General features: G+C 38.8%; 2 protein-coding genes across 2 annotated transcripts; one reads left to right on the top strand and one right to left on the bottom strand.

The window, feature by feature from the left end:
• Nucleotides 1-435: 435 nt before the first annotated feature.
• Nucleotides 436-11,022, bottom strand: LOC110041118 (serine/threonine-protein phosphatase 4 regulatory subunit 2-like). Its single transcript, XM_020746391.2, has 8 exons — nucleotides 10,856-11,022; nucleotides 10,672-10,759; nucleotides 8,481-8,529; nucleotides 7,187-7,308; nucleotides 6,256-6,349; nucleotides 5,480-5,529; nucleotides 4,062-4,579; nucleotides 436-1,859 (listed from the first exon to the last, which is right to left on the bottom strand). Exons 1-8 carry the CDS (start codon nucleotides 10,905-10,907, stop codon nucleotides 1,759-1,761), a joined length of 1,074 nt encoding a protein of 357 aa, XP_020602050.2. The 5' UTR covers nucleotides 10,908-11,022; the 3' UTR covers nucleotides 436-1,758.
• Nucleotides 11,023-11,148: 126 nt separating this feature from the next.
• On the top strand, nucleotides 11,149-17,426 carry LOC110041119 (protein lifeguard 4-like). The gene is made up of 7 exons (XM_020746392.2): nucleotides 11,149-11,304; nucleotides 11,838-11,946; nucleotides 12,618-12,723; nucleotides 13,654-13,687; nucleotides 14,156-14,273; nucleotides 15,362-15,407; nucleotides 16,164-17,426. Exons 1-7 carry the CDS (start codon nucleotides 11,187-11,189, stop codon nucleotides 16,368-16,370), a joined length of 738 nt encoding a protein of 245 aa, XP_020602051.1. The 5' UTR covers nucleotides 11,149-11,186; the 3' UTR covers nucleotides 16,371-17,426.
• Nucleotides 17,427-17,887: the final 461 nt, after the last annotated feature.

Below are 17,887 nucleotides of genomic sequence, written 5' to 3'. Positions count from 1 at the left end.
CCGGCGTGGACGAGGGTGCCCGTGAGACATTTCCAGAAGAACCCCCACGGGCCCAAGAGGCTAGGTACTAAAATCCTGTTTTGTGGGCGTGGCTTAATTCTCTTTCTCTTTCTCTCTCTTTTTTTTTTTTTTTTTTTTTTTTTTTTTTTTTTTTTTCACCCCTAAGAGGTACCAATACTGAAACAACACATTATCTCCTGTCAAAAGGTATCACAAAATATCCCGCTGTGGACCTTTTGAAACTGAACACAAGATATACCAAAACCCCCTTTTTAACACTTAAAAGGCACTACGAGCACCCTTGTCTTTTTAATATGGGAGTTCCCCCCCACTCCGCTAGGGGTTTTCTCGTTTCGTACAGCCGGAACGCACGGGCTCTGGGAACAAAATTGACACTCCTGAGAGGTCACTGACACACAAGACAAGTCATGACAATTGACCGACTTGATTAATTCTTTTATTGCGATTTCTATACATACGTCGATAAACTCTTGGGGAAAGAATTTCCACTTTTTTGTGACTTATCTACCGACTAAAATTGCTGAACAATTTTTTTGAAGAGGCTTAAAACAAAGTTTAGCGTCCTCGCTCACGGTTGCATCAATTAAACATTTTTAGTCCCATGAGTGACCAATGTCACCTTCTCTTAAAATTAATCAGTAGAAATGAGAGAGCACATGAAAACGCAAAAAAAAATTGCAACAATACAACGTAAAGAGGACTAAAAGTCACATCTGTAAATGGCAGACAAGGTAAAAAAGGACTAACAGCAATTCAAGGGTATAAACATTTCAGTTGCGAGGCAAAAAGCAGGTTTTTTTGCTCGCGCGTTTTTTAATGTAGATCTTTCCTAGTGCGTTTGACCTTCGCGCGTGCGACACGCGCGGCCGGCTACACTTTTTCCCTACTTACTAAATGAGGGCTGACAATAGAAGAATAATGAACATAGAAGAGTAAAGAAGAGTTATTGGAGAATTCAACTCCAAAAGTAAAGTAAAGAAGTAATGTACAAAAGATGTTAAAGGGGCTCCGTCACGGTATTTTGAGTTATTTTGGCCACACACAAAATTACCTTTAAATGGTAGGAAACCTGAAAATAACAGTTTAACAAGATAGAAAAACACCAAAGAGATAATGATAAACCATAAAGGAACAAGGATGGCTAAGGATGGAGAAGATTGACGCGGATTACAAACGACGAATTTGAAAACTTGAGACTAAACTTTTCAATATGCGCAAACCGTGACTGAGCCCCTTTAATGTTTGAGGGGAAAGAAAAACAGCCAGGTGAGATTATCAAATGTCAGTTGAGTAGTCATGTGAGTTACATGGAGAGACCACAGCTTTTGTCAGTTGCTAAGCAAAGTGACGTAGTCTTGTGACGCAAATGATGACGAAACAACTATCGGTGAGCTCGTCAATGTTTTTGCTGTTTTGATTGGATAGTAAGAATCGGTAACTTTTCCGAGCCTGCTACGAAGATTTACGAGTACGAGAACATCTCTTCCGACTGAAACAACGAATGAAAATGTAAAAGAAATGAAAAACAAAAAAATACAGTATAAATAACCGAACATTCTCAAGTGCTCCACTTTCGATGTACTTTCTGAACACTTTGATTTGAAAAATTGAAAAAAAAGTGGCAATCTCTTCTTGTGTGTTCTTGTATTCGGAACGGATGGAAACCAATGAAAATAGCGTAGCGACTTGCCGAGCCAACGGTTTATGGAGAAACTGGAATATTACAACAGGATAGCGTTAGTTTTCATCCATAGGTTCTTCTGCTTGCTCTTTGCTTGTTTCACTTGTTTCGTGGCTCTTAGATTCCTCTGTCGTCTCCTGCTGAGCAGATTCTGCAGCTGAAATAAAAAAGAAAATTTGCATACTTCCCTTTTCTTTCCTATGAAATGTCATACTTAATCTATTATCTCCACACAGATATCTTACACAAACATGGAGTAAATAACTCTGACTCAAGTAGCTCTGAGTGAGTGTTGCTAGCTGTCGTAGTTTCTGAAATAATCCTCTTTTTTGTTTTTTTGCTGTTTGTTAGATCAATTAGTGGGTTGTCCTAAAACAATAGGTCTATTAACGGTTTTTGACGCCATCTTGACGGGTTGGCAAAGCCGTCAGAAATTACAGTGGTTGTATGGGAATCCGATGGCACAAAACTTTTACTGAATTTTACACAATTTGTGAATCACAAAGTTAAAATACTAGGTAGAAGATTGTATTCACCAAGTTTGAAGGATGTAGTTCGGCTAGAGGACGTTCAGTTAATTTTTCTAATTTTCCATGCATTTGTCTGTACATTTGTCTGTAGATGTCGTAGTTTCTGAAATAATACTCTTTTTGTGTTTTTGCTGTTTGTTAGATCAATTTGTGGGTTGTCCTAAAACAGTAGGTCTATTCACGGTTTTTGACGCCATCTTGACGGGTTGGCAAAGCGGTCAGAAATTACAGTGTTTGTATGGGAATCCGATGGCACAAAACTTTTACTGAATTTTACACAATTTGTGAATCACAAAGTTAAAATACTAGGTAGAAGATTGTATTCACCAAGTTTGAAGGATGTAGTTCGGCTAGAGGACGTTCAGTTAATTTTTCTAATTTTCCATGCATTTGTCTGTACATTTGTCTGTAGATATCGTAGTTTCTGAAATAATACTCTTTTTGTTTTTTTGCTGTTTGTTAGATCAATTAGTGGGTTGTCCTAAAACAATAGGTCTATTCACGGTTTTTGACGCCATCTTGACGGGTTGGCAAAGCCGTCAGAAATTACAGTGGTTGTATGGGAATCCGATGGCACAAAACTTTTACTGAATTTTACACAATTTGTGAATCACAAAGTTAAAATACTAGGTAGAAGATTGTATTCACCAAGTTTGAAGGATGTAGTTCGGCTAGAGGACGTTCAGTTAATTTTTCTAATTTTCCATGCATTTGTCTGTACATTTGTCTGTAGATATCGTAGTTTCTGAAATAATACTCTTTTTGTGTTTTTGCTGTTTGTTAGATCAATTTGTGGGTTGTCCTAAAACAGTAGGTCTATTCACGGTTTTTGACGCCATCTTGACGGGTTGGCAAAGCAGTCAGAAATTACAGTGTTTGTATGGGAATCCGATGGCAGAAAACTTTTACTCAATTTTACACAATTTGTGAATCACAAAGTTAAAATACTAGGTAGAAGATTGTATTCACCAAGTTTGAAGGATGTAGTTTGGCTAGAAGACGCTCAGTTAATTTTTCTAATTTTCCATACATTTGTCTGTATATTTGGCTGGGTAGACGCGGTTCGCGGGAAAAAATTACAGACAAATGTATGGGAAATTAAAGTTAACTGTGCGTCTTCTAGCTCAGCTACGTCCTTCAAATTTAGTGAATACAATCTGAAACCTAGCCTGGTTAAGCTGCGATTCGTAAGTTGTGCAAATTCAATTTAACAAACGTTATTTACCATCGGGTTCCCATACAAACATAATTTCTGTCTGCTTTGCCTACCCGTCAAGATGGCGTCGAAAACCGTGATAAGGCCTGTTAGATGGCTTTTTCTATCTCAGCAAATAGAAACACTGAGGTGCCTTCTACTGTAGTACAAAAAATTTCAAACCGACCAGTTGCTGATCAGGGAAAAAAGCATTTGCAAAGAAATCTCTATTTGCAATGCCATGAAACAGTATGCATGTACAGATGATGAACAAGTTTCACAGGAGGAACCTTCATCTGCTTGGTGTCAAGTAGACTGCAAAACAGTCGTATTTTTGCGAACGCGAGCGACGGTCAATATTCGAACGAAAGGTCTGGAGCGAGTGTAAAAACGGCGAGAGAGAATGGAGAGAGACGCGATCCTCGCGCGCTTCACACGCGAGGATCGCGCTTACGGTGCTTCACGCCTTCCGAAAACGTCCGAAAACGACTGTATTGCAGTCTAGGTGTCAAGTACACAATGCTGACAATGTCTCGCATGTTTGCATGGCATCATGTTTGAATAAAACATGTGTCCACTTACAAGGGAGGCCTCTGTACTGCATCATGTATGCATAAGAAATGTGTCCACTCACCTTCGTCAGAATCTGGCGGTTGTTTCGCTTCTTCTCGACTTGAGTCTGTGGCTTGTTTTTCTTCTGCAGGGATGCCAGCCTCTGCCTCCTTATCCACAGGCACACCATCCGCACTTTCACTTTCAGGTGCTTCCTCTCCTTGAGTAGTTTCATTTTCCTTATTTGTAACAGTTTTTTCTTCACTTAGTTCTTGTATTGGTGGAGGGGCTTCTTCTGGTGCCATGGATTTTTCTTCAGCAGCAGCTCCCGTCGCAGTTGAACTGCTACCGTTGTAATGTTCTTGGGTTTCGTGGCCATTTTCATAAGCGTTTAAAGGTGTTGGTCCATTTGTGTCTGGCGTGACACTAGATGTCACACTATCTGGCGTGACATGAGGTGACAGGCGTTTGTCAAAGCCATGGTCAGTGAGTGAGTCCCCTTCGGAAGTCACTGCTAAAGTCATGACTCCATTTGTAACTGGGCCATTTGGCACATTTGTCAACATGTGTTGTCCATCAATGTTGTTTGTTAGGTTAAAGCTGGTGAAAAGGGAAAGTACAATAAGGTTTTTTTCAATCCTGCATCACACCACTATTTTTGCCTCAATCCCGCCATCCCACCCCAGTCAGAATGTCTATCTTGATCCCGCCTGGATAGAGTTGCAGTTCTCCAGGTAACATCCGTATCCTGTGATTTTCTGTTTTTCATCCCGCATGTCGCCGTCAATTTTAAAACTGTCCTGCATCCTGCCTGTCAAAATGAGCAAATCCCTCTCCTACCAAAATGTTTTTATTCTGCATCCCGCATTAAAAGTCCTGTCACCCCATATACCACCTTCATTTTAACTTGACAAAATTTTTGAGGAATCAAAGTACAGAAGTTCTGCAAGAGAAGAACTAGCCTCCTGAACAGGCGTGTATTGCTCTTCCACTTATCTGCTTGTTCTGCAACAAATGGACTTTTTGGGGGCTAGTGAGAATGAGTTTTAGGTAAAAACACCATAGTGAGAGCTTGTCCAAAGGCAAGCCCTAAAATTTGTTTTCATTGCACCCTGAGACAGCTTGAGAAATAATGTTTTGATCAGTGAAGTTACCCTAATTTCTCATGCTAACTGTAATCCCCACAGTATAAGACATTACATGTGTCAGTATATTGCTGCTCCACTTGTCCACACCTACATGTTAATTCAAGTTGTACTTCCAAGCTCGTATAATTGGGTTGCCACATTTTTTTTTTTTCACATTCACCTGAGCAGTGTTTTCTGCCGAAGGTTTCACACATTATTTGACATCATTTTTGGAAGATTTACTTGTCCAAGGGACAAGTGGGTAAGTGGACACCATTTTTGTCGCACCCTGGCCCCTTCCCCTTTAGGTAGCCATGAGACACTGGATGGAAATAATAAACAGAAATTGCTAAATGATTAGCACAATACTCACGTAGTAATGTCATCCCTGCCAAGCTCAACAGTACTAACCACAAGAACATTCTAAAAATCAAAGAAAAGTTGTTCAATGCTCTCATCTTACACTTATCTGTGAACTCTTGTCTGAACTCAATTTTGTGAGATCTGGTGTCACAGCTGAAAGAATACATTTTATTTATTTCCAAGAGGGTATAGCAATGAATCCTGCAGTCTGATTGGTTTTTAGTGCAGTTTGGATTTTCCTATCCCTGCCCATGGTCATGGCAATGCACACACGATGTGTGCGTGGAAAAAGTCAACAATTAATTATGTAAATTAAAGTGGTTTGAGAAATTAAAGGTTGGGCTAGTCCCTGCGAATAGTCCCTGCAAGTCGGATGGACAAGTCCCATCATGTGAAATAGCCATTTTTGCCGCAAAATCTAGTCGCAGGGACTAAAATTTGGTCCCTGCAACTAGTCCCACAAATTCAAACTTGTTTCAGCTTTAAGGACAAGTCCCTGTACCTCGTTCCTCAACTGTGAACTGTTCATGGGACAAAGTCCCTTTGTGTAAACTCTTCACAGGACTAGTTGCAGGGACTAGTTGTACGAAAAACTTATTTGCTGGCTACGGTCAGTCCGTATCGTGAAAATCTGTGATCTCTGGCTTGAAAATGCTGTCGTTAGCCTACAGCCTTGGGCAGCATTTCCCAGACCTTGGTCACAGATTTTAACTATACAGACCTCCTAACTGGCAAATAACATATATTTCTTCACTAATAATAACATGGATTTCAGCTGGCTCTCACCTTTTCAACTCCTCTCATAAACTTTTCACTGTTGCTGTAATTTTTTCGTGGTTCCATCATCAGCTCACAAAGTCTTTGAATGGTGAATGGTGCACTGAACAAAAATAATACATAAAATAAGTAATAATAATAACAAAAAAATAAAATAAAGATATAACAGTTAACATACATATAATTTATTAATGATCCATCATCACCAGTTACATGTGTCATGAAAACATTATAATAGTAAGCCTAGATGAAAAAAAAAAAAATTGAGTGCATGTACAGCTGCATATGTCCAGATTTCCAACACAAAAACCAATGACATCCAAATCTGCAGAGCTCTAGAATTTACACATCTTGATTATCACTTACAAATATGTTGTGATAAGTTAATAAAGATGGTGAATTTTATGCTCGATAATGAAATGTGAAGGTGAATTAATCAACATGACATGAGCGTGGGACAAAGAAAAATTCGGAGTCCCCGACAGGAATCGAACCCATGACCTCCCAAACACCGGGTGGGCGCTCTATCCACTGAGCTACGAGAACTCATAACTCATAACTTATCAACTTATCACTACTCATATCATATATGAACTCAGTTAAATGACCTTGCTCTCCATGAGTTCTTGTAGCTCAGTGGATAGAGCGCCCACCCGGTGTTCGGGAGGTCATGGGTTCGATTCCTGTCGGGGACTCAGAATTTTTCTTTGTCCCACGCTCGTGTCATGTTGATTAATTCACCTTCACATACAAATATGTTGTGGTTCAATATTACCCTTAGTAAAATTCGGCATTTTCATTTGTTTTATTTATATTATAATACATGCAATGTATACAATGTACATGTATTACCAAACACCAAAACAAAGGAACACTTTACCAAATTGTGTCAAGGGAAGAATTGAACCACAACAAACATAGTTGTAAATTTGCATTAAACCTTGTGAATGAATCCAGACAGTCCAACAGTCTTTGCCTCATGACCTCAAAATCTGCTGTAACGGTTGGCTCAGAGGACGATGCATTCCTGGATGGGCTACTCTCAAAAAATTCCCTCATGACCTGGTAAAAGATGTGAAGTTTGCAAACAAGTCTGTGTTATTTTGAAACAGGAAATCCAAGCAAAATTACTTGGTGCAAAACCTTTTACCCTCAGCTCATCAAGATTCCTTGAACACATCTTCAGACTAGTAACTGACAATTGCCGTATCACAGCCCTGAAATGCTCCACTCTCCCAAGGGAAAGAGAAAGAGAGGTCAGCCAAAAACAACATGGTGACATACAGTGAACAGGGAGAGGCCCAGAGTTGGTGGCAGTCCAGGGGTAAGGGTTGTGCATGCCACAGTGCAAGACAAAGCCGATAGAGAACAAATGTGGAGGTCTTATGTACCACTCTGACTTGAGGAGTTACATGTACAGTGTAGGCAACAGGTACACATAATTTATCAAATTTTCTACAATTCAACTTTAAAGTCTGTGATTTCTGTTATTGACAGAAATAAATTTAAGCTATTAATAATACACTGTGCAGTACATGCTGAGGCTAAAACTCAACTACATGGCCCCTGAAACAAAAGCTATACATGTACTGGAAAATTCTTAAGAGCTGTAGTTTGTTCAGCAATATTTTACTGATTATGTTAGTTTAACAAAGGTTGTGATCTTAATTACATTTAGGCTCTCATAATGGTCTATTGCAAATTTGTGAGCAGCGTGCAGAGAAAGTAGGGTCTGATGGCCTGGGCCTAATAGGTTTTGCGTTTGGTCAACCTCAATTGGGAAAGTGGAGGTTTTTTTGCATAAAATTTGAGATCGTATCATAGAAAGTTTTAAATATTTTGGATTTTTAATTAACTCAATTGGACTAGTAGGAAAATGGTTTTCGTGCTAAGAAAAATGCCTGTTCAGCTAGTACATGTACATCCTGGCAGTTGTATGGGATTAAATCCCTTATCATTGCATACATTCACTCATGGCCCATGAACAAACAATCAATACACTTGAAAGGAAAATATATTTTTTTTTTACTTTCTAATATTATTATTGAATGCTAAATTGTATTAGTGTCTACAAAAACAATGACATAATCGACAATAACCAAATTGGCTATGCTTTGTTGACTCTGCTCAGAACATAGCACTCGAACGCTGCTCTAACTACCGGTAACTATACTGAGATGTAAGCCCAGAGAATCAAGGTACTGCAAATTGATGATCATAACTGCATGTCTTACCTTGTCAAGTTTGAACAGAAACACAGGTTTTAATGAATCCCAAGGAAACCTAAGGAAACAGGAATAAAGAAAATTTGATCCAACCCAGACTTACTTTCATTTGACTGGGTTCTATCAATTGAAAATCAAATACCCAGTAATCAATCAAATGCCTGACTGTGTAACTTGTAATAACAAAAAATTGCCCTGTAGTGTTTATAGTAATAGCTTCTGTTCTGGTTTGTACAGTTTTAGAAGACTCTTGCACACACATGAAGACACCACTGACAATAAATCAGTCAAGGGAACAAGTCCCATTTAGGGCAAATTTGCCTTAAACCACGTATTATAAATTAACAAATTCTATTAATTAATGCTTTAGCATGCATCACCAAGTCGTTACACATGCAAGACATTTGAAGAGCTTGAAAGAAGTGTAAGAGTTGTTCAATGAAAAGTATGGCTGAGAGCAACTCCAGCTTCTTGAGTGCTCTTTGAAATTCCCATTACCGGTACATCATAAATCCATGATTCATGAAAATCCATGAGAGCAACCATCCATTTTAACAGCATTGCCAGTTGAAATGACTAAGACAAGTTGACTTTGCTCACACCACGAGAGAGCACCATAATGGATTATTATCTTTGTTTAAGTGACTCTCACAGCCCAGCTTTACCATCTATGTTTAAAAAGTGTCTGATTCTACTATCTGATTACACAGCACTGTTGCGCAAGCACTGAGTGGCAGGTAGGGGGAGAGGGGGGGGGGGGGAGGTACTCCCTTATATAAGCTATTTAGGTATGTGCCGCTGTGAAGGGTATGGTTTTCAGGTGGTATGGTCTGATATAGGGTATAGAAATCAGACAGTTTTGGACTAGAATAGGATATAATTGACTGGAAAAGTCGCCAGCATAAAACTAACTTAGTCTAGAATAGGGCTCTTCACTTGGGGTTCTATAATAGGAACTGAAACTTGGAGGTGACTTTGTAAGAGGTTGGTTTAGCTACATGTAACATTAAATTTTACTGGAATACGATAGTAATAAAGTTTCTTGAACTTGAAGATGATCTCGGAGAGGTTTCAACATTGTTTCTTATTGCTAGTTTTTCTCCTACAATATGATTCAGAAACTACTTTCAAGGGAAAAGTTTCTGCATGGAAAATAGCTAGTCTGGGATAGCATTGGGGTTTTTGGTGCCTAGTCTGGAATAGGAATGTGAAATCAATCTGATTGTGGTCTAGTCAACAAATTGTATATGTCTGTCCTCTTATTGATGATAAATTGCAGCATAACATTGTCAAAGTGGCTGTGGAACAACGAACCACAGGCGAGTGGTTCCGCAGTAAACATTGACAATGTTGTGACGAAATTTATCATCAACAAGAGGACACACGCATAAAAAACTGATGTCAATTCGCTTTTTACAATAACAAGACCCCAAGCTAGTCAAATGCCAGGAATAAATGAGGGGAAAAGACGTATAAACTTGCCATAAACAAAGATAAGTGAATTTTATTCAAAATGATGCGAATATCGTCAATAGCTTTTCTCGCTTTTTGATTGGCTACTTACAAAAGTCCATAAAATCTCATTGGTTAAAAAGTTGACAGTTTGACAGCTGAAATTTGAACTTGAAAGCTTGCATAAATTAAAATTTTATCCGTCTGTACTCTTATTGATGACAGCCCAGCGACACAATGCGATGCAAAGATTTCTCAGGCAAGCACTTGCGAGAAAATGGTGCAATCATATACACATGGCACAGTCTAGGTATGGCACTTCATGTTGCTTAGTGATATATGGCAAAAACACAAGGCCCTGCAAGTCTCAGCAACAGTATGTTTGTACCTACTGACACCTGATCCCCAAAATGAAAATTAGTAACAATTATTGCGCAATCCATCGATGACAACCGCTGGCCGGCGTTTAATTGAAGGAAAATGACTCTCAAATGACCAAAATTGATTTAGTAAAATTATAGTGCTGGCGACTTGACCACGTGTAAATAAACACCCCTGTTTGTGTTGCATAATCGCGCTTAAATATCCTAAAATTTACCGGGTTGATAACGAATTCAGTTTATTAGTTTGATCGCCATCAATTTAAACCCGACCTTTAAACTTAATCAGTGAAAATCTAAACCAAGGTAAGCGTATACACTTTTGACATCACGCAAAATGATGGAATATTTGACAGATCCGTACTTACAAGACCCTGCCAGTCTTTGCAATGTAGGAAAGCATATCCTCTAGTTCTTGTGTAAGGACTTTGTCTGCATTCGTCATGTTCTCGAATTCTGTAACAAAAGCAACACGAATATCACAAACCTTCGTCTAGAAAATTCGGCCAGGATTTTTATTTTTACAAGCCGTATCTTGTGTGTCAGACTTACCATGCAACGCTTGAAGGATTTCCTCATTATTCTCCATCGTTTGAATGAGCATCGAAACAGCTTTTCGGTTGAGATTACCGCAAGAAATGTAGCGAAAAAATTAAAATATTCAAAACGCTGCCTGAATCGCCGACAACAAAAATGGCGCCATTGGAATTGACGTCATAATTCCAGCCGGAGATAAGCACTTAGCTCACCATATTTGGAATGGGTAACTGAGGAAATTTCTTACGCGAGAGGCGATTGGTTATTCCTCTTCAACCAACCAATCAATAGCTCCGTTATTTCGCAGTGAATTCTTGCTGCGGAGGTTTATTTTCAGACGTTCAAGATGGCGACTGGCAAAACGGATTCAAATGCTATGTTTGGAGGGTCAAAATTGTCGAGTTTGGAGGACGATTTCACTTATGGAGTCACGGTTGCCCAGACTAATATCAAGATTCGGCTTGGTTTGTATTTTGGAGTATTCGTTCTGTATTCTAAACCACAAAAGCCCATACATACGTTAATCAGGAAATATGGTCACTCTCTGCTAGGGAAGTTTTAAATCGAAAGCAACTTTAGAAATTGGCTTTCTTTCATTGAGTTGTTTCGTAAAAGCTCGTTTTAGATCCTCTACCATATGAACCTGGTTAAAAAGTCCTGTCAGGGAATGAATTTGTACATCTTCGAATGTTTTGTAGCGTGTAAAATGCAAATGTTACATTATCTGATGTCGAATCCTGAATATAAATAATGGAAACTCTATTTCCGGGCGCACATCATTAAATGATGTATCTTTCTCTACATCGCCTTTGAAGCTTGTGAATAAGCATTTTAAAAAAATTTCTGAAAAAATGGAGCAGACTTAATTGGAAACTAAAGAAACAGGTCCAGACTTGCATTAGAACTTTATTAAAATTAAAGATGATATTTGTGTAGAGTATCTTGGAAGGTACATGTATTTAAGTTGTTTTCGTTTTGGTTGTTTGTTCTATTACAGGTTTTCTAAGGAAGGTTTATGGCATTCTCACAGCCCAGCTTGCCCTTACCATCATTGTGGCGGGAATATTTATGTACACAGAAAGCATCAAAGGTTTTGTACAAGCAAGGTAATATTGATCAAATACCATACCATAACTTTCACCTCCCCCCCCCCCCCCCCCCTCCAAACACACACGTACACACATACATCCCAGACATACCATGGGCGTTCAACTAGTTGATGTGCCACAGGGAAAGAGAATTAAAAGCCACTGTTTGTTATTGGGGAGGTAGATTTGGACAATATGGTGGGGCTGCCTCAAGATTGTGGTGAGGTGAGAAGACATCCAAAGGCAAAATATTTTGCTTGTCAATATTTGTTGATGTATCAAAATGTTCACAATTATTAGAGAGGTCAAGCATCAAATTTATCGCAAACGCATCACACAAAAAATCACACATAGTCAAACAGCTGAAGACAGACAGCAAAAGTTTCATTTTGCTCTAACCTTTTGCTTTAAACATCATGCTTATCCTTGCTATTGTTGGGACACAGTGGGAGTTCAAAACAGGTGATTGAAGGTGAAGTTCTCTTTCTTTGCCATTTCTCCTTTTTGTCAGGTATATCCAGGAGATAAGGGCATTTGATCACCCAAGTCTGGGTATTTGCGGCCAATCTAACCCAAGGGATGGGAATTCGGCGAATGAAAAATAGTTATAAATAGCTCCATATAAACTCCAGTCTGTGGGATTGACATGGACTTCCTCGTTTACCACACAGTCTTTATCTTTCTTGTAGACCAGAGTTTTTGATGGTGGCCTTCATTCTTTCTATTGGCCTGTTGATTGGGCTGATGTTTAAACGCAAGGAACACCCAACAAATATGTACCTGCTGTTGGCTTTTGTGAGTTTCATTATTTTTCGGTAATCATATGAAGTACTGGGTAATTAGCATTTGATATGCAATCTTTTACAGCTGAGCAATTCTGCACAGTTAGAATCTTGTCAGTCAAGTACCTAGTTCTCATGGTATAACTATTTTATAAACCAAGCACAAAGTCTATACTGGGTCTGATGGTCAGACCTTAGTCCAGACTAATTCTTTTGGGTCTTCAGGGCTTGAAAACTTGACTAGCCTATTGCCTGGGGAAGTTTTGTTGTGTTCTGTTATAAAAGTTACAAGGTGAAATAAAAGTTTGCATGTGAAATAAGTGGCCCACTAGGCTAATGCTTCTCCCAATTTCAGTAGCATGAAGCAACTAGGAGTTTTACTACTCCCCCTTGGATGGGATTCTAGTCCATCGCAGGGTTACCCTCAACATTAAGTTCGCAAAGCACCCATTTATACACCTGGGTGGAGAGGAGCACTGTCACAGTAAAGTGTCTTTCCCTCTTCGCTCAAGGCTGGAACCTAGACCACTCATTCCAGAGGCGAGCACACTAACCATGAGGCCACTGCAACTCTTTGTTCTGTTACAAAACTGTGACTTTTATGTCAGAAATCTTGATAATTTACAGTACGTAGCGAAAGAAAAAGTCTTTTAGTCATGTTTGCCTTTGTATTTAGTGGACATACAAGATGCATTCACCACCACACTGTCAAAGTGCTTTGCTCCCTAGTTCAGTTGGGGTTTTTAACCCAGTTATGTTTCAATTTTTTTTCTAACAGTTAATAATTCTCGGCACCACTAACCAAGCTAGTAAAATGAAGGTTGTTTGGGTTTCCTACCTGCTATATTCTATGTAATGTGCCTTGGGGTTGATCCCTTTCATAACTACTGCATGGTACTGTATTTTAATACATGAAATAAATTCAGTGTATGTCTCATTTCAGACATTAGCAGAAGCATACACTGTGGGTACATTGGGTAAGTACTGGTTCTTCACGTCATAAAAACTAGTTTACCCATTAACTGGTACAAAATACTGTACTGCCAAACTGAAGGAGGATGTAAGGACTGTCAATGCAGAGCAGGGTTGGTCCCGTAAATCCTGGTACATTGCTGTTACTAGTGTATAAATTAATCTCTATGCGGTAAAACTGGTAAAGTCAAGACTAGTAAAGTGCCATAAGACTGGGTTCCACTGCACAATGTAATTTTATCAATAATGCATACACAGTCCAACCCCTATTAAGCGGCCACCTATTAAACAGCCACCCCTATTAGGCAGCCAGTAATCAAAGTCTTGATGAGGGCTTTTCTGTTGTTTTTAGCTGTAGAGCTACAGCTGTATTAAGCAGTCAGTTCCTTTTAGGCAGCCGCTATCCATTTTCCTAGGGGTGGCCATTTTGGAGGGGTTGAACTGTGGATTTGATTTGATTTTTTATGTTAAAGTGACATTCTATGACCAAGCACTTGTGTTGGAAGCATTTGTGCTGACTGTGGCAACCACCATGGCGCTGACAATGTACACACTGCAAAGCAAAAAGGACTACAGTTCATGGGGAGCTGGGTATGTGTTGTTCCTAAAATGCCATTTGCAAAAGGGTGCTTCTCTCACTCTGTCTAATGATAGTCTTGAGGACTCAAAGTTCATTTTTCCATTGTTGCTCAGAAATCAGTCATGCACTTTCATGTAATATATCGAACATGAAAGACAATGTTTGACCACATTTCCAAACACTGAGAAGAGGGTTGAAAATATGACGCACAGTGGAGTATTTTTGACGAACTTCAAGGTGCTTGGAAATGTGGTCAAACACTGTCTTGAGTGTTTGATATATCTTCTCAATCAAAACTAAAATTAAAGAGAAAACAGAGAAATAAGAGCATAAAAATCTATGCTAATAAAGATCAGATTTGCAAACATCGTAATGGTCATGACTTACTTTGTTTAAACTTGATGAATTGTTAATGAGTTTGAGAAGACTTCTTCACTCATTTTGTGCACTACAGTAAGAAGAAGTAGACTCGCAGCAAGTTTACTCTCTCCAGTGTTCAGAACTCAGGTGTACAGTATGTAGTACTGCTTCAGTATAATTAAACTGTATGAACCATGAAGCTCATTAATTAGACTTGAAGTATCTACTAAACTACATGTAGATCACATTTAGAGCTATTCCATATAGAACTTTGAGGTCATTTTGGTGTACAGATTTAAGGCTTTAGCAATACATATTGTCTTTTCAATAGTATCCTTGCTATACAGGTTAAAGGTTAAGTCTGCATACAAGCCATATGGCCCATTAGGCCAGTGCTTATCTCCGATTTCTGTAGCATGAGGTGACTAGGAATATTTCTACTCCCCCCTGGATGGGTTGCTAGTCAATTGCATGGTTACCCCCAGCATTAAATTCACTGGTACCCATTTATACACCTGGCTGGAAAGAGGCACTGTGAGAGTGCAGTGCCTTGTGCGCACAAGAACACAACACAATTTCCCTGGCCAGGGCTCGAACCTGGACTGCTTGATCCGGACATAAGCACGCTAAACATGAGGCCATTGCGCCTCCACATCCTTCAATGCAGTAGATGTCATTAAATTGTTGATATCTCTTGAGAATTCAAAGAGTAACCAGTGTTTGTGTTGTTTTCTGACAGCTTGTTTAGCCTTCTGTGGATCCTCATCTTAGCTGGGTTTCTCCAGGTAAACACTGATTAAACCAAAAATATTTTCTCTTGGTTTGAGTTTCTACAATTTATAGAACTATCCCGTGATATTTCGTGAAGGGTATTAGTCCATGAGTCAACAACACTACATGTGTTAATTAAAATCTAAAATTTTGCAAGTTCTGTTTAGTTCACTGAGAAGCCAAGAGTAAACAAGATAGTTGTTTCAGTATCATCCAGTAACTAATCTATTTGTAATTAATTTTTTAAGCATAGAATATTGACAAAGTTGATTAATGGAAGTTTTTGTTTTGGCCACCATACTCAGCTACATACAGTTTGACCCAGCTAATTTGAACTTGGTTATTTTGAATTCCCAGTTATTTAGAACTCCAAACAATTTCTCTTGAATTTGCCTCTTAGTGATTTTACTATCGGCTATTTTGAACTCCCGCTATTTGGAACTATTTTTTGTTTCCCCTGAGAGTTTGAAATAGCAGGGTTTAACTGTGGGTATGTGCATCTTAGTTAGTCCTGACGTTGTAGCCTGGGGCTAATTAATTTTATTCCTCAAGAATTATGTGGTAGATTATGTGAAAATTTCATTAATCAAGTAATTATTTTTTTTAATAAAATTAATTAATTGACAATTTATTATTGAAAAAATTGCTTTATTGTGCCACTGAACAAGAGTTTCAAGGTGTTAAATCCAGCTTTATCCACTGTTAGTAGCATAAAGAGCAAAATGGGAAAATTAATTTTCAGTACACTATTTTCTGTTGTTGTCTTTCAGTTTTTCTTCCACAGTGAGACATTTGAGCTGTTGTATGCAATTGCCGGTGCCCTGCTGTTCTCGGCCTTCATTGTCTTTGACACTCACATGCTGATGCACAAACTCTCCCCCGAGGAGTACATCCTGGCTTCCATCAACCTGTACCTGGACATGATCAACCTGTTCATTGAAATCCTCAGAATCCTCAATTCAATGAAAAAGAACTAATTTGAAAATGCCTAGCTTCTGGGTTCTTGTAGTGTGACTCTTTTACAACCATTATTTTGGCTGCCATGCAATGTGTTTTCTTGGTGGAAGAGAACATTGTGTGACAACCTAAACAATGGCTGCAAACGGAAATAGTTAAAACTTGCATGTATAATTATTTAAGACTGGTTACTGGTATTAGACTCATAAAAACCGACCTAAGATTTTGATTTCGAGAACATAGAGAAAAGAATAATTGTTAAATCATCGTTTATCCCCTTTCATTTGGTGAGCTCAAAACCTCAATTCTCTCTACCAGTTGTTAGATATCCTTTAATTAATGTCTGTTCTAAGAATTTGGCAGTACATCAAGGCAATGTGTCGATGATTTTCCTTTTTCTCACCACCTGTCTACTTGGCAATATATTGATGTTGTAAGGAGAAATTTGATTTTGATATTAACCCAGGTTTTCTTAGGCCCAAAGCCATTGGTAAATTATTGACATACTGGAGCAATTTTGTTCCTGGAGGTTGCAATCCTTTTGGTTGCACCAAGAAATTGCCTCTGGGATAAATTTTGTGAGCCAGCATTAGCTACAGCAGTTTACTGTTTCTGTGCAGTTCAGAAACAGTTATTAAACTTGAACATGTATGCCCAATCAAACCCAAGCCAGGATTTCCTGGTTGCTGACCTACATGTACACCATGCAGGCTCTGGGGACGAAATTGCGTACTGGAGTTGTGAGGTGGAAAGAGCACAATAATGTACTGCTTCTTTCGCAGACTCTGGCAATTTTATAGCACAAGAACAAAGCAATAAGTTGTGAACTCAAGTGGCATTTAGTTACAAGCCACAAAAATTGGGGAAGTAGAAACTGAGTACTTTTCGTTCTCTGCACTGACTTACGTACTGCACTAATATTTAAAGGTTGTGTTTGTGTTACTTTAAGACCACTGACTTCCAAGCTGTATAGGATTTTATGGTTGTAACAAGTGAAAAGTAGAAGTAAACAAAATCAGTATTTGTATATTTAGGAGGGAAATTCAGTATGACAAAATAAACAAGTTAAAATTGAATCCAGTTTTTGTGGATTAAAGGGTAAATCATGTACCATTTAACTGAGGCAGATTTCTGTCAACTGTCAAATTGGAATACCCTTAAATAAGCATTGACCAGTTGAAATGAGGAAGGGGGAAAAATTTCTCTTATTGCAAGATTGTTGAAATAGGCCACAGAGACCATGGAACCTTGCATCAGATAGAAGTTTCTAGTGGCCTTCATAATCCCTATTTGCGGTCTACATGTATGTGCTTCCGGTGCCGAGTCTCTGTCAGATTGGCTGGTGAGCTGCTCTGGTGGCCGAATTGCAGTCATTTCGCCTGAATCCAGTTTGCCCGGATTGTAAGTCAGTTCACCCGGACTGTTAGCTCCATGGTCATTTGATTAAAGAACGAGAAATATTTCTGTATAATTTTGTTTCATTATACCCCAAGTTCGTCTGTCTTATCGCTCATTTAGTTGACAGTGTAAAGAAAGA

The sequence above is a fragment of the Orbicella faveolata genome, unplaced genomic scaffold (assembly GCF_042242905.1).
Source record: "Orbicella faveolata isolate gen_17 unplaced genomic scaffold, um_ofav_v1 contig_4, whole genome shotgun sequence".
NCBI classification, from domain to species: domain Eukaryota; kingdom Metazoa; phylum Cnidaria; class Anthozoa; order Scleractinia; family Merulinidae; genus Orbicella; species Orbicella faveolata.
The sequence above is the reverse complement of the archived record's forward strand: the minus strand, read 5'-3'. Positions and strand labels throughout refer to the sequence as shown.